The following is a 16,645-nucleotide window of genomic DNA, read 5'->3' as shown; positions in this document are numbered from 1 at the left end:
TACTGAGATCCAAGGAAACACCTAGATTAAACACCACCAAATTTTAAGCAGCGGTGCATCTGACACCTTTTCTTTAACACTATGATGAGCTATTAAGAAGGACATGCGCTTTGAGAGATAACTGAGAATGGCAGAATAAACCAGATGGTGTTACTGTGAAGACAACTATCAAAGAGAATAGCATATAGGGAAGAACTGCATCCATAGTTATAAAGATGCAGATTCACAAATTGTGACAATTATTTTTCTCCCACAAGCACAGCAAAGGCACTACTGTTGCAGTGGAGAAAGTTTGAATATAGTAGGCTATGTACAAAATGATAGCAGAGGCTGAGATGGTGACAGTAAAGGTGGAAGCGTTGCTGTATGGTATTTCTGCTCCAGTCTGTACCTCTGGAGTTTTGCCCAGTCCTCAAAATAGCTCATTAACTACATGCCCCTGTAAACTCTTCTGTGGCCTGCAGAACATTTCATGTTCTACCTTCAGAAATCTCATTCTGACTTTCCACACTTGTTTTCCTCTATTACACAGTTCTACCTTCCAGGAATGAGTTGGCAAGGTAAGAGTGTTCTCGCAGTCTCTCACGCTTGCCTTCTCAATAGGCTTTGACTACGTCCTCAGACTTGAAGGAGTTATTCCAGAGAAGGGAAACACGAAAGCCCTGCACAACATGCAATACACTGCTAGAGAGCACTTAAAAAAATGACTTTGCAATATCACCCATGTTCTTTGTCATCTTTCATTAACCATGATTTCAACTGCTGCATCTCCCCTTCTCTTCTCAAGATACATTGATGGTAAAGTTTTTTTAAAAAAAACAACTCTAAATCATATAAGCCACAAGCTCCCAATTTCGTATTTTTTTTTAAACTAATGGATCACAGTAAGATTCAGCTTATTTTTGTAGTTATGCATATAGATATCATTTGATGACACACATTTTCCTGTTTAATAGGGGTCCTTAGATCAGGTGCAGAATATTTATTGTAACTTTGTAGACCACAGATTAAATCTTTGAAATTCAAGGATCCCTCAGGTATACCAGTGAAAAGCAGGCTTCATTGAAAAAGCAACAGCCAGGAACATTTAAAATGAACCATTTATTAAATCAAACTGTTATTTTAACAGTTACATAAGTTACACAGCATGTTTAAGTCAAAAGATTTCACAAGGAAAAAAAAATTAAATTTTTATTATGCAGGCAAAAATAGTACCACACAATATGTACCTGGGAGGGAAGAAGGGAAGGGGAATCTCTAAACATTCAAATAAGGCCATAATTATTTAAAAACAACAATAAAACAATAATAAAACTCCCCAAAGATCCATTTTCCTTTCAGTGTGTTCAGTGCTGCTAACTATATGTACTTTTAGTGTACAGATGTAATCGAGGCAGTGATATCTTGATAGCTAGTAATGTTTTAAAACACTATCAGAAGTGGAATAAGGCTCATTAGTACATACAGCTGCCCTTGGAATGTCAATCTCAGTTGCCTTCATTAACTTAAAATTCACAAAGTGCACAGTTAAGATATGCCAAAAAATTGAAACTGCTACTCTACCAACAGCTGCCCATGCTTAATACTTAGTGGTCTATTGGAACAAAGTATGTTCTTTCAAAAAAGAAGTGTAAGAAAAGCCACTGAAAACATTTAGTTTCAAAGATGCACTAGGAGCTTTTTGTAAACTGAAAAGTAGAAAAACATGGATTAATTATGTAAAGAAAAGAATACAAAAACCACTAGAAATGACCATCAAACTTTCAAAGAACAAGCACCACAATGGACATTAGCATTCGATGTTGCAGTGTACAGCAATGTAATAATTTTACTCTAACCAATCCACTTCATCAAATTCTGAATCATCTTCTGAATCACTGTATTCCACAGCAATGCGACGAGAAAGTATAGTAGCAACATCATTCTCAATGCGCTCATGTTTAGCTTCTTGTTCACGTTGCTCTTCAACTTTGCGTAGCTGAATACCTAAAGAACATCAAATCACAAACATGTTACTCTCCTCCTTTATCATTACACAAAGTATTTACCTCATGATTCACAAAATGCTTTGCAAGGAAAAATGAAGGCTGAGGACATTGTCCTCCTCAGATGAAAGTTCTCTGTCAAAGTTTTAAAGAGAGGAATGTCAGAATTGCAACGGCAGACTAGATCATCAGTCCTTCCACCATAATATCCTGCTGATTTCTGATTAAAAATACACCCACATTTTTAGTACCATTGTAAGTGATTAAGCCATTTATATTATTTGCATTTCCAGACACTTTCTGTACTCTCTCTTCATGATTTCAATTAGAAGTTATAGCTATTTGAGTATCCTAACAAGACAGGACTTCCTGTAACCCAGCTTTGATTATGTAATGATCTGGTTTGGGATGAAGTATTACTTAAAGATCAATCAGAAAGGAGAAATAACACATCCCAACAGTATGAGAAAGTTAAATCCAGTAACTTAGTTAAAAACATGACAGAGATTATATATTTTGGTTTTATACCCACAACACCACTGTTGCCAACTGACAGGCAACACAAGCACAGGTCCTTAGGTGAGATTTAAGCTGTAGTAACTTGAGCCTTTGTTTCTTGCACAAGACTTGGTCAAAAGCATTTTCAGGAATCACCTGAACTATACCAGCAGGCTCTCCTTTATCAGGTTTTTTGCTGACATTCTCTACTAATGTTCACACACCACTGCTGTACTCAACTGTTGTTGCTACTTCTTTAGATTCAATGATGTTATCAGTTCATGTGCATATAGATGCTTCAAAAATATTTTGAATTACTATTATAGCCTATCTACTGACATTACAGCACCATACAGATTCTGTACTGGGTTGCAGGTGCAGGGGAAAATCAGAACAATGTAGTACTTGAAACATTTGAGAAAGATTAACTATTCAAAGATACCACACAGTCAAACAGCAGCACTCACAGTGCAGTGGGGATTTTTCTGGCCATAAGCACATAAGCTGAAAGGTACAGCTTGTACATACAGCTCCTTGCTAGATCAGCAGGAAAACATTGCCCTGCACCTCTACCATTCGCTTGCATCCTGCCAGCGGGGCACCTTGCAACGTAAAGACTATTCCACTGCCGTGTTGAGACATGTCAAGATTAGATACTTAACAGCTTTAAGTCTTAAGCAACAATTTCTGAATGTCATTTATCATAGAATCATAGAATGGTTTGGATTGGAAGGGACCTTAGAGATCATCTAGTTCCAACCCCCCCTGCCACGGGCAGGGACACCTTCCACTAGACCAGGTTGCTCCAAGCCCCATCCAACCTGGCCTTGAACACTGCCAGGGATGGGGCAGCCACAGCTTCTCTGGGCAACCTGTCCCAGTGCCTCACCACACTCACAGGGAAGAATGTCTGCCTTACATCTGACCTAAATCTACCCTCTTTCAGTTTAAAACTGTTACCCCTTCTCCTATCACTACACTACACTCACTGATAAAGAGTCCCTCCCCATCTTTCCTGTAGGCCCCCTTTAGGTACTGGAAGGCTGCTATAAGGTCTTCCCGGAGCCTTCTCTTCTCCAGGCTGAACAACCCCAACTCTCTCAGCCTATCCTCATAGAAGAGGTGCTCCAGCCCTCTGATCATCTTCGTGGCCCTCCTCTGGACTCGCTCCAACAGGTCCATGTCCTTCTTATGTTGGGGGCCCCAGAGCTGAATGCAGCACTGCAGGTGGGGTCTCACCAGAGTGGAGCAGAGGGGCAGAATCCCCTCCCTCGACCTGCTGGTCACGCTGCTTTGGATGCAGCCCAGGATGTGATCGGCTTTCTGGGCCGCAAGCGCACATTGCTGGCTCACACTCAGTTTTTCATCCACTACTACCCCCAAGTCCTTCCCCGCAGGGCTGCTCTCAATCCAGTCATTGCCCAGCCTGTAACTGTGCTTGGGGTTGCCCTGACCCATGTGCAGGACCTTGCACTTGGCCTTGTTGAACTTCATGAGGTTCACACGGGCCCACCTCTCAAGGCTGTCGAGGTCCCTCTGGATGGCATCCCTTCCCTCCAGCGTGTCGACCACACCACACAGCTTGGTGTCGTCAGCAAACTTGCTGAGGGTGCACTCAATCCCACTGTCCATGTCGCCAACAAAGATGTTAAACAGTGCCGGTCCCAATACTGACCCCTGAGGAATGCCAGTTGTCACTGGTCTCCACTGGGACATTGAGCCGTTGACCACAACTCTTTGAGTGCGACCATCCAGCCAATTCCTTACCCACCAAGTGGTCCATCTGTCAAATCCATGTCTCGCCAATTTAGAGACAAGGATGTCACGCAGGACAGTGTCAAACGCTTTGCACAAGTCCAGGTAGATGACACCAGTTGCTCTTTCCTTATCCACCAATGCTGTAACCCCATCATAGAAAGCCACCAAATGTGTTATGCATGATCTGCCCTTAGTGAAGCCATGTTGGCTGTCACTAATCACCTCCTTATTCTGATATCATTTATATGTTGTTGTAATACACTGATACATGATCAAAATTACAATGCAAATTGATCTGTTCTGCTTTTATGTAACAGTCTGTGAAAAACAATGTTTTGGTCTTCTACACAATCTGTAGGTTATCAGAAATGGCTACATTTTCAGGTAAACAGAAATGAAGAGATAAGCTCCACAGACCATCTATAAACACACATACTTTTTTTTTAAAATCTAACTTCCACAGAGAACCAGTTTTGCCATCCAAACTAAACATCTGATAAGTGCAATTACAAATTGAAAAAATCTGTCTACTTGGCAATGCATACACTGTAGGGGATAGAAAGCAGAATCAGACTTAAGATGCATACCTCTAAACTAACTTCTTACACATGTAAAATATTCCATCTCTCAAAGCTAATGTGTATTTAGCAAGTTTCTGAGACTGTTCTTTTTGCCCCTTAATAGCCAAACATTACCTTTCCGTATTGCTTCCAGCAGAACGCTTCTAGCATCACTGATTACAGGAAGAGTTGAAGGATGGCGTTTGGGTTCAGGAGCAGGAATGACTTGGGATGGTGGAGATGGAGGCATTAGGGGGGCATGAGGGCCAGGGACAATGGTTGTGGGAGGAGGGTGCAGAACAGGAGGAGGGTGAGAAAGGGCTGCAACTGTGACAGGAGAGGAGGGTCGAATGCCAGGAGGAGGCAAGGGAGGAGGTGGGGGTGGTGGAGGAAGTCCCTGTACTTCAGCTTGTGGAGGAGCTGGGTGAACTGGTACAGCTTCACACACTTGGGCAGCTCTAGTGACAGGAGGAGAGGGTTGTGCTAGGGGAGGAGCAATTGGAGGTGGAGCTGGATGTAGGACTCCAGGAGCTATCTGGAGAGGAGCTGGTGGAGGTGGCACAGCCGGGGCTTGCAGAGCCGCTGTGGGAGGGGGTGGGGGAGGTGGGACTGGGGGTGGAGGGGTGGAAGTCATTGCAGCTCTTAATGATGAAGTTGACAAAGCAGATGGAAGAGGCGGCGGTGGTGGAGGAGGAGGAGTGGGGCTCACAAACACTGGTGTTCTGCCTGTTGCTGGTGACTGAGGACGATTTTCTACCAAGCCAGTAGTAGAACTGAAACAACCAACAACAGGACAAAGTTATTAGAGCTGGAGAGTGGAAAAATAGTAATAGATTCACTTCTGCAACTTAAGAATATTGAATGCTGGGCATTAAAGAGCATTACGTACTATAATGATTTCAAGGTATTCATACCTCACATACAAGGAAATCTAATTCTCAGTATGGAGTATGCATCAGTCTTCCAACAGACCTCTGCTCAAATTCGGCTATTAACCAAGTTTATGCTCTTATACAAACCTGCATCTTTATCAGAGGTTTCCTATACTATTATAATTCTCCCCTCCCATCTCTAAGTAAATTGAAATTATTTTTCTGAAGTAAGCGAACTAGCGGTTGATTAACTGCTTCGATTCACTGAACTTTAAAAACAAACCAAAATATTACAAGTGATGAGGACAAGTTACATTTGAAATACGTATTTAAGGTTTGATGACAAGATGAGTAAGGCTCATATCAAAGGTCGTCAATTCTATGTACAGAGTGGTACATTTATATGCTAGATACTCATAATAGCGCAATGAATAGGTGAAATGAAGAAAACAAAAGGGAACAGTAAAATTATTTTCCTGAAACGCCACCAGAGGATTTCTTTCAGCTGTTGTGGAAAATTAATCTAAAGAGCTATGCATTTCTGTGTATAATCTCCTGAACACTAAAAAGACATTCTTTTCAAGAGACTAACATCTTGCCAATATAACAACTGCATCTGAATTAACTGTCCTCTATTCCAACTTGTATGTACCTGACCATAAAGTAAGACTTTGGGTATAAAACAACCAACAGGGGAGTTACAACCAGATCCTCACTCTAGAAAATACTCCAAGTATGTATGCAGTTCTGGAAAGGTACAGGGAAATAGAAAACAGAAACACTTGAGGGAAGAACAACAACAACAAAAAAAGCACTTAAAATTTAGCCAACATGATGAATACATAGTTTTGACAGCTGACTGTCTTACTGCAATATATTCTTCCTTTCATGTAGGCTGAAACACGGCTCAGTTGTACAAATTTCAGATATCCAAATTTCCAAAATTCCAAAGCTAAATCCTGAGATTCCAACATCTTTCACAGAAACGTCTTCCATACAGTTGTCTTGCCATTTAACTCAGAAGGTGACACAGTCACAATACTAATGGCAAGATGAGGCCTGTCTCCACAATGGCACCCTACAGAGTTTAGATGCTGACCTTTCTCTCCAACTCCTGTGTGGCCCTGCAGCTGCAGACATGTCAGGGCTGTGGACTGACGTAGACCCTAGGATGTATATACTGCCTGGGCTGCACGGATATAATACTAATGACTATTAGTGGGGTGGTGGAAAACTAAAACTCCCCAATAAATCTGCATGTGGCTTGACTACTTCATACCTAACACAAGGAGGCACAGGTTTCACATCTCCTGCTCCATGCATGGGAGGTGGTGGTGGTGGCTCATGTGGTCTGACCAACACTCGCTCTTCAGCTCTGTTAAGAAGTTCAGACATCTGGCTATAGGGTAATGCAGAAAGCGAATATGATCCATCCATATGGTCCACATATGCTTGAGATCTGTAGGAAAATAGTGAAAAATGATCCAACGTAACCTTTAGTAAAAGTAAGTGTTAGTGCCCTCAGCTACTGTTCTGTGCTTCACTTTGATTTCTGACTTCAAGTATCTTCTCTGCACCAATGCTGCATATTGTACTTCATGGCTTTTTAATAATTTATCCCACTTTCCATGCCACCACTTCTAGCAGCTCAAGGGTTTAATGATTTTGACAGGTATATGAGACAATTTCTACACTATGTATGTGATCTTAGTGTTTATTAGTCACATTATTTTGAGTTAAGTAAACATAGCAATGCAATCAGAAATACACATATACCAGAGTGTATTATGAAACAGACATTATACTCAGTAATCGTTTCTGCTCCTTGATCCCTATTTCTATGCAACCATATTCTTTTATAACATTCATGAAACATCCACTGATGTTACAATGGTAGAATTTACAACTAAATAATTTAGCTGAACTTCTGTCAGAGGATCTATATTCCAATATATATGGAGAACTCACTACTTTAAACCTTATCATTAATACTCTTTTATGCTGTGCTTTTGGCCAGCAAAGGATAGGGGATGTAACTATTTTTTGGAGGACAGTAAATACTTTTTAATTAAAAAAACCCCAACCCCCAAAAAACATACCCCTAAACCTCCTAATATTACTTGTCAGCCCTCTTTCCTATCAGATGTTTCTCGGCTGGCAAAATGGACTTGGTTTTGCACAAACACCAGAAGCGTAAACACAGCAGGTGTTTACCATGTCAAATGGTACTTTTAGCCACCAGCAAAGACGTGCTGTGAAATGAGAATCCAACAGGTTGGATTTTGTAATAGACTATAACCAGAAATGTCAATCAAATCTTGAATTTGCTCAAGAGTAAAGAGAAGCTCAGGGTTCTCATTTGAGTTCCAAGCGGACGTTTGTTCACATCACACCCACCATACAGTCTTGGCAATGTCTGCTTAAGAAAAATCAAGAGACTGGAATAATAGGGATTTTGTAGGTCAAGGTTGGAATGTAGTGACACACCTGGGTGCAAGCTTGCAACAATGACAGTACACCTTCCTCAAGGAGCAGATGACAACACATCCTCAAGGATACAATGAATTCCAAGGATATAAGCTACTCTTAAAAATAGTAAGATAATAACTACTCCTTTAAGGACACACTAAGTATTTTAAAACTGAGTTTTGATTGAGCTAAATCAATGATTTCCAGTGCATTTCAAGAATAGCAGTAGCATCTCATCATTTACCATTTCTCAAGCATGTTCACTATGTAGTATGAATATCTGTACTTCAAGGATAGAAAAAATAAGAAGAAACCTTGATTCAAAATGTGAAGCTGGGCCATTAGCAACTTCAATGTGCTTATGTAAGAGGTTAGCGTCATCTTCTGCGAGCTCCGGACCTTGGGCTAACTTCTGCCACTCTCTCCGTCTGTCATGAGGTGCCCTTGGCACTTTTTCTGGTTCATGAGGGCGATCTAGATTTTTCTGCTGTAGGAGAGTTGTGCAAACAAAACTGACAGCTAAGACAGTGTTTTTAACTAGTTGCATTTAAACATCAGCCACAAAATAATGAAAAACAATCCCAATTCAAGGGCAAGAAAAATTTACTTTCAGTTGAAATATGATGCGTAAACCAAAAAGACTTGTAAAAGGCAGAAACCTCAGTCTAGTGGATAATTAGCTGAATAATACAGAGAAAAATAACTGTGTAAGTAGCTTTTCATTCTAAGTCTGAAATGAAATTATGAATCCAACACTTATATTTACTGTCTCCATGTATGAAATATACAGAATAATGGTGAAACAAAAAAGTAGCATTACCTTTGCAAAAGTGTTTAATTTTAAAATATAAACATTCTATTCCTACTGATTTCTTTCTAGTTTAAACATATCTATCAGAATGTCATTCAAGCTTTTTCACCTGTGAGATTGTCACAATTTTGTATTATGAAAGAGCGTTCCAGTGAAATTCTTTATTCTTGCTGTATTCCTCCTTTTTTCTCCTTTTTGAGTCATTGCTAGAAGACTTACAAGTTTCTGCAAACCTGCTGGTTTTTATATTAAGACAGCATGAGAGCCCTAAGCCCTTCTATATTATTTTATTATTATTACTATTAAATATTTATTTGTTAAAGTTGATGGAATTGAATGAATACAAATAGTTTTAGTTGAATGAAGATGACTCTGTAAAGTTTGGATTGTTATTAATTGCATAACCAAAAACGTACCATATCTGCAAGCAAACCCTTTCCAGGAAAAAACAACCAGAAGCTATATAAAGCTAACAAATATACCTTCTGCTTCCTCTTTTCTTTTCTTTTGTCCTCGGTGTCCTGCAACATTTTTTCCTTCCACAGATCAAAGAAGTATGAAGGATTGGTATAAAACTTCAAGCCCTCTTTTCCATCATCCCTGAAATATAGTGATGCAAACAGGGCATACTATTTATTTGACAACACATGAATTCAAACACTAAGGCAAAGGAAAGACATATGAAGAAATACCTAGTATCTCAGACCCTGAAATATTTTACTGAAGAGCATTTGAAAGATGAACATTGACCTCCTGTGCCATCATTCTTTACTATCTTTCCTTGTATTCAAGGTCTTGATTTTAGAAAAGTAACTTTAATGCAAACTGTAGATAAAAGAGTATCATAAATCAGAGAACTCCCATTCCAATGACTCAAATCTTGCTCTTAAAATAATGAGCAAATCTGTGTGGCTCCTCGTGTTCAACTACTGATTCAAACTGACTTTGGGACAGCAAACAACATTCATTTCCATTAAAGACCTTTCTTTCTACATACCTAACTGCTTATTTTCTTCACATCCAAGAACATTACACAGTTTAACAAATACAGGTAATAAAAATGGCTTTTTCTTACCATTGTTACACTGAGGTAAAATTTGAGTAAAGTGGAGGGAAGTTTTAAGGCTTATAATGTCTTCTGCTGCCTGTATTCCTCCAGCAGCTTCACAGTTTTCTAGTGTGGCTCCTTAAATAATCAAGTGCTATTCAACATGAGCAAGGTGCCTGCATATAGCATCTCTATTACATAAAAGAAGCTAGAAATTGGTTTTGATTAATTGTATTTTACTAACCTGTAAGGGGTGAGAATGTTAAGTGGAGGAGGCTGTTCACAAATGTCATAAGTTTCTTGCAAAGGAATAGGCAGAGTTTTGCGGTCAAACAGCTGTTGATCTTGAATTGTGGAACTCCGGAAAGCTTTCCTCATTGTAATGTCCTGCAGCGACACTGAAAGAGGATATTGCCGTTTAAAAAACCCACCAAAGATAGTTTATTTGGATTAATCTGGAATTGCTTAATGCTGGTTAGAATATAAAAATTAAGCATTACTCCCAATATTTTATGTGTTTTACAGCAATTATAAATTCATCTAGCACTACTACCATGGGAAGATATTGTCAGACTATGTGAAAAACATGCTTGTAATGTTCTAGCACATTATTCTCTATTTAGCTTCACAAGAAATTTTTACTCACCTGCATAGATACCAGAACTCTGTCTCTCCAAAGTAGTTCAAGCAGATTGCTTACTGTAGCTATAAAATATCATTCTGTAGTTCAGAAGTACCTAATAACATTTACCCACTGCATTTCACAATCTTTTTGGTACTGAAAAATGACTCTCTATCTTGAGGTACAGATTTTACCTTTATACTATCAGCAAGCCAAACTTTGCATGCCTTGCATGTAGGTACGGTTCCACTGAAGGCCCACTGAGATGCCAAACCAGCACATCACTTATGCTACTGATATCAGTGAGTTTTAATGGGAGGTGATACTGTGTTCCAACACATGAAACTAGTCAAATGTTTTTTAATCAGACTGTTTAATCAAGATGAGACTTCTCTGTTTAATTTAGGTGAGACACCTTGAGGTTTTAATCACAGTAGTCAGGAATAATCAATTATCTTTATGTAAGATTCAAACGAAAACAACAGTAGGTGAATGCAATAGATTAAATAGTGATTTGAAATGGTGACTTACTGCTGTTAAAGCCCATGTAATCTTTTTCTATTTCACAATCATTAAGATTTAGAAAAAGATTAATGGAAAAGTGACCAGAACTGATGAAACTTGCACTCTTAATTCTGGAAACAGTGTACCTGTTCAGTCTCATGTTTCTCTCCTTCCCTGATCTTCAGTTACTACATCTGTGAAGTCCAGGTGTGTCTCAAGACTAACTTTGCAGCCAGCATTAGACTTCCACTAGATAAAGCAGCAGCCCTTTTCATTGGTTTGGGCTTTTTTTTTTTTTTAAAATCACAAACAATACTGAAAACAGTTTTAAGACATACTAGCAAGAAAGTATTTTCAGCACATGTATTTTACCTATAATTAATTATGTTTATTTTATACAAACAGGTTGATAGTAGTGCCCCTTTACTCAAGATGAGAGGACACCCCCACTTCCATGTCACAAGGGCCTTTGGCAACAATTTTTTAAGAGTGCATCTTTTTAAGCTGAAAGCTGCATTTTACTCTGGCTGCTGTAACACATACAAGCGTACACATATGTATGTGCACACACACACAGAACTGGATTTCTATTGTACGATCACAAAGGGGCAGAAGGCAGGATTTTTTTCAGGGGCTTGCAATTCCTGGAATGTTCTATCTTCTTACCTAAGCATATTGGCAACATCCTTTTTGAGGCTAAAGATAGGATTTATTTGATTTTCAGTTTGGCTTTTGAAGTTTATAACAGTTGGCAAGGTTGTGTGTTCCTGGAGAAGTTTCCTCCTTTTTACCCTTAGGTTCTATTTCATTACAGTGTCTTTTATTCCTTTTAATACCTTTAATTAGCTGCTCAGAAGCCTTTTAAAGTATGTGAAAGCAGTATTATAATGTATGAATATCAGCTAGGAGTCTCAATTTCTGCAGGCATTTTTGCACTCATAAAAAAAAATATATATTTTGTACCTGTCATGAAGTACAGGTTGTTATTTGCTGGCAAAAGTTCACAGTTGGAAGAACTGGGGTTCACCTCATCTAAAACCCTAGTCTTAGATTCTTTTATACTTCAGCTGCTTTTCCTTTGGGTTGTTGGTTTTACAAATGTCACCAAATGTACTTGTTCAGAGTTTCTTGGCAATCCTGCAAGTCTTTAAACTGTCTGTCACTTACTGGAGACTATGCCAACAAAAACAAAAGTTAGTATACTTCTCTTTGAACCTGTGTCCATTCTGAAGGCAATGAAGTAAATTAATTTATTGCAATAAATACAGTTCTTTGTTTTAATATTAAAATGCTCATAGAGTATGTGACACGTACACTGTTCTATAAACTCTTTATTATCATTCCTTGATCTCTTCAGTGAGCAAACACAGCCGGTCTAATTGATAATCTCCATTTTCTTCTTTAAATATCCACTTTTAAAAAACAGGTAAAAGGGAATAACACACCTGAGGATAATCAATCTCCAACAATAAGCATAGATTACTTTCTCTTTAAAACTAAGCTACGTAGCAAAGGTCTTCATAGAAAACATACGCTGTGGAATTTCAAACAGCTAACAGCATTTCCTGCACTGATATCCAATGACCAGCATTCACGGAAAAGCGTGCCATTATTCAAAACAACTGACTACATTACAGCAACATTACTAAGGAAATGAAAGGACGTGGCACACAAAGTACTGAGAATCATGACACCGATATAACTCGCCTACAGACAGGGATCAGGTAAATCCCATGTGGCAAGCACGGCGTAATCCTGGGCTGTGCACAGTTTGGCTTACAAAGCCATTTGTTTAGCTTGCCAGCTGGCTAAGAAACAGAAGCCCTGCGTGGCTTGCCACCTCAGGGGGGAGAATACGTGAAAACCTGGCTGGTCATCCAGCCACTTAGCTTTGGCTGATTGACAAACTGGCACAGCAAGAGGACAGGTCAAGCAAATTGGATGTATGAATTCAGGTGTGAGAAGAGACGAGACACTGAAGGAGGAGTTGGAAATGATGCAGGTATTTGACTTGATGCTGATAAATTTAAGCTTCCAGTTGCCTAATTCCTAACCTTCGTATAACCCAAGATCACAAATTTCATATGGATACATTTTCCTGAAAGTCCATCTGCTGCAACACTTGTGTTTACTGCAATGAACAAAAAATGGGGTCTGAAATAATTTCCTTAAATGCTGAGATGTTCACAATTTAAGTTAAACATTCATTCAACAATCTGAACAAATGCCAGTTTATCTGTAGTGTGTCTGTTGTTTGAGTTGTACGAAAAGACCTATTGTATGAGCCAGTCTAACCTTCTGTACATGACAATATTTTCCACATAATTGAAATTTATCTCTGTCAGAAAGCTAAGCTACCAATCTTCTGTACATTTGCCTTTGAAAAAGAGATGCCAGTCCATTTTTATTTGTAATCAACAATGAACTGGGAAAAAGAAAAGGTATTTAAATTGCACTCTAGTAAGATACAATAACTGGATTTCTTTGGGGCTGAACTACAAATTAAATAAAAGAACACATCAGTAATATATATCCATAATAACGTTTTACCTCTTGTTAAGCATCTCATTAAACTGCAATCCCCACTTCACAGTAAAAGTCAGGTGAGGAGCACATGAGCGTGTTGACAGAAAGTAGCTACTTTTACATTTCAAAGATATTAAATATTAACATTTTATTTAACCTCACCAGAAGAAAAAAACCTGTTACTAGATTTTTTAAATTCTTTTAAACTCACTCCAATGTACAATTTATGATGAGGTTCTAGGCCAAAAAATGCCATTCTCCTAAAGGTCGTAAATAAATAAATAATATATATTCCTTTTAAAAGCTTGCGCTTTCAACACTTTCTGCAGAATTTCATCCTGACAGCTTTGAAGACCATGAAATCTTGAATGCCACAGCTATGACTCCTTGAAGAGCTGAATGACTATGGGAAATTATATACAAATCAATGAACTCACTTGCCCACAATTCCCTTTCTCTGTTCAAAATCTTACCCAGTGATATGAAAAGTGCAGGGAAGAAAGAATGACAATATCAAATGAATAACTTAGTAATGAGATTCCACTTAAAGGTAATTAATTGGGGGGGGGGGTGTTAAAAATTCTCTTCAGATAAAGATTTGTGTGATTCAGTTCCTAAAGATGCTGCCATCCCAAAGTCTGATTTCTATTTCATATATATATATTTTTAATGATTATCCATTTCAACAATGCCTAGAATCGCACACGTATTAGGTTTCTCTGCCATCAGAATACTTCTGATGTCACTGCAGGTTTAATAGTTGCTAAGCAGAGAGACTACTGCAGAACAGAAACTACTCTCCTTTGGGCTTGTCCCCAACACAAGAAATAAAAATTTTCTGAAATACTGATTTAAAAAAATCCATAAAAGCTCAAGCACTCTTTGGATGGAGAATGTATGTAGCTTCACTACTATGTAAACAAAGAGAAGATGTAAATGTTAGAGCAATCATTTTAAGAGGACTCAGAAGCTGTTTTAAATGCAGCGTGTAGAACCAGGGAGCCCCGAGCAGCCCGTTAGGGAAGATGTGAATCACCCAGCTGCATCAAACAGTGAATCTGCTGGTGAGTCTCAACAAAACCACCACATTATTTACCAAACAACATTTTGTCCAGATCCCTCTTTTTATATACAAAATACAAATTATACAGTATCACAGCTTTACCACTGAACTCTTAAGCATTGGACACACTAATTTAAAACTGATTTACTTAATAAATAATCCATAAATTGAATCAAGGGCTAAGAAAATTGGAGAAAAAGCATGGAGAGGAGTTGGAGCTCAGCCTATCTGCACAGATCTTTGAGAGGGAGGCACACTCAAATCCAACTTTCATTAAGTGGAGATGTGCCAGGAAAAGTGACCTGCTATTCAATTTAATTTAACAGTCTTTTTCTTTATTTGACTTTGGGAGTAAAAATTCTTATGAATGAATTAACAGTAGTGTTATTCTCCACATTAACATATTACACATGGAGGTCGTGACCCAATTTTCATGTGGTCCCTGTTCTTAACTTTGATTACATTTATACTCAAGTCACCAAATTCCTCTTCAGAGGCGTATACTCAAATTCCTCTTCAGAGGCTAGAGACAGTAAGCTGCCCCTTAAAATGGGATTTACTACCCTTTCCTTCTGAGTCTCACAATGGGCTGAGTGTCCTGATTTGAAAGTTGACTGAGTCTCCCATTTTCAGAAGTATACAGACCACAATTAGCTGTCAAGCTTTTTAGGTTTCTCCCCACCAGATGGTATCTCTTTTGCCTATAGCAAAATGTCAAATCTCTCTTTAGCATTAACCCAGCAAACTTCTAAACTACTATCCCTTTTATGACAGGGCAGTATTTCTACAATGTTTAGAAAAAAACAAGCACATGTATTCAAAGCCAGAATCCTACTGAAATACAATTCAGAACATTGATTCCTTTCCTGAAGTATGCCAGGCGGCTCACCCGTAGCACTTCAGCCACCGACTTTTTTAAGCTGCTTATCACAGTTGTAACAGATATGCTGTAGAAATCAAAATTTGATACACTGCCTTTGAGATTAAAATCCTCTCCAGTTTGAGATGTAAATAGAATTAGGCAGTTCATATTAAAGAAACACTAAATTAATACCAAAATATACGGATAAAGTCTTAGTTTATGAATTCTCTTTCAGTCATGATATCATTTACCTGAGTGATACACAACTGTTTTCTAATACTTCATTACCTTGTACATCAGAGCTGTACTGTGTATCCACATTTCAAAAAAAAACAACATAAAAGCTAAAATGCTTTTAAAAATTGTCAGATTTCTACAGATATGAAACTATTTACTTGTAGCAGTACTTCAAGCTTAATGGCACAAATAAATTCACAAAAATGTGGTAGATTAACAAAATCTATTGTTGTACTTATAAAATTTGCATATATATGGAGAGAGTTAGAAATGTTATTTATAAAGTCAATACTGAAATTAAAAATGGTTGCAAAGAAACTATACTCTTAGGGTTTATTTTCTAACTTATGAGGATATCTTACATCGCAGTGCTACTGAAACCATCAACCTTAGTTCACCTTCATAGCAAGAATGTGTTTTTCCAGTCCCAAAAAGACCCCAGATATGATAACTCTTGAATAAATATAGGCTAGTTTCCCATACAATTGAAATGAAGTTCAGTTTACTGAAGAAAAGCAGAGGATTTTTTTTCATCTGTATGCAAGTTTAGTATCTCTTCTGAAGGGGAAAAAACACATGTATGTAAAAAGAATGTAAAAAAATCGATTACAATATGAAATTAATAATTCTGAGAAATCAAGAATTTGAAAACAGTGTAGTAATTCAAACAAAACCAAGCTCATAGTACTTCTTCTATGACAGAAAGATTCTGCACCAGGAGTTAGTTCCTTCAGGATACAATCCTAAGCTTGCTTTCTTTTGGTTTTATTCTTTCACAGAGATATTGCAATAATTCAAAATGAGAAAACACACAGACTATTAAAAAAAAT

The 16,645-nt window shown here is 38.2% G+C and overlaps 1 protein-coding gene across 1 annotated transcript in view; it reads right to left on the bottom strand.

The window, feature by feature from the left end:
* Nucleotides 1-1,082: 1,082 nt before the first annotated feature.
* WASF1 (WASP family member 1) overlaps nucleotides 1,083-16,645 on the bottom strand; it is a 102,530-nt gene continuing 86,967 nt past the window's right edge. Inside the window, exons 4-9 of the mRNA XM_075046393.1 lie at nucleotides 10,246-10,399; nucleotides 9,436-9,553; nucleotides 8,457-8,629; nucleotides 6,953-7,132; nucleotides 4,937-5,574; nucleotides 1,083-1,986 (exon numbers count right to left, since the gene is read on the bottom strand). Coding sequence (XP_074902494.1) covers nucleotides 1,829-1,986; nucleotides 4,937-5,574; nucleotides 6,953-7,132; nucleotides 8,457-8,629; nucleotides 9,436-9,553; nucleotides 10,246-10,399 — 1,421 coding nt within the window. The 3' untranslated portion in view covers nucleotides 1,083-1,828. The remainder of the gene's footprint in view (nucleotides 1,987-4,936; nucleotides 5,575-6,952; nucleotides 7,133-8,456; nucleotides 8,630-9,435; nucleotides 9,554-10,245; nucleotides 10,400-16,645) is intronic.

Source organism: Buteo buteo, chromosome 15 (assembly GCF_964188355.1).
Source record: "Buteo buteo chromosome 15, bButBut1.hap1.1, whole genome shotgun sequence".
NCBI classification, from domain to species: domain Eukaryota; kingdom Metazoa; phylum Chordata; class Aves; order Accipitriformes; family Accipitridae; genus Buteo; species Buteo buteo.
Note: the sequence above shows the minus strand (reverse complement) of the source record. Positions and strands in the feature narration are given on the sequence as shown.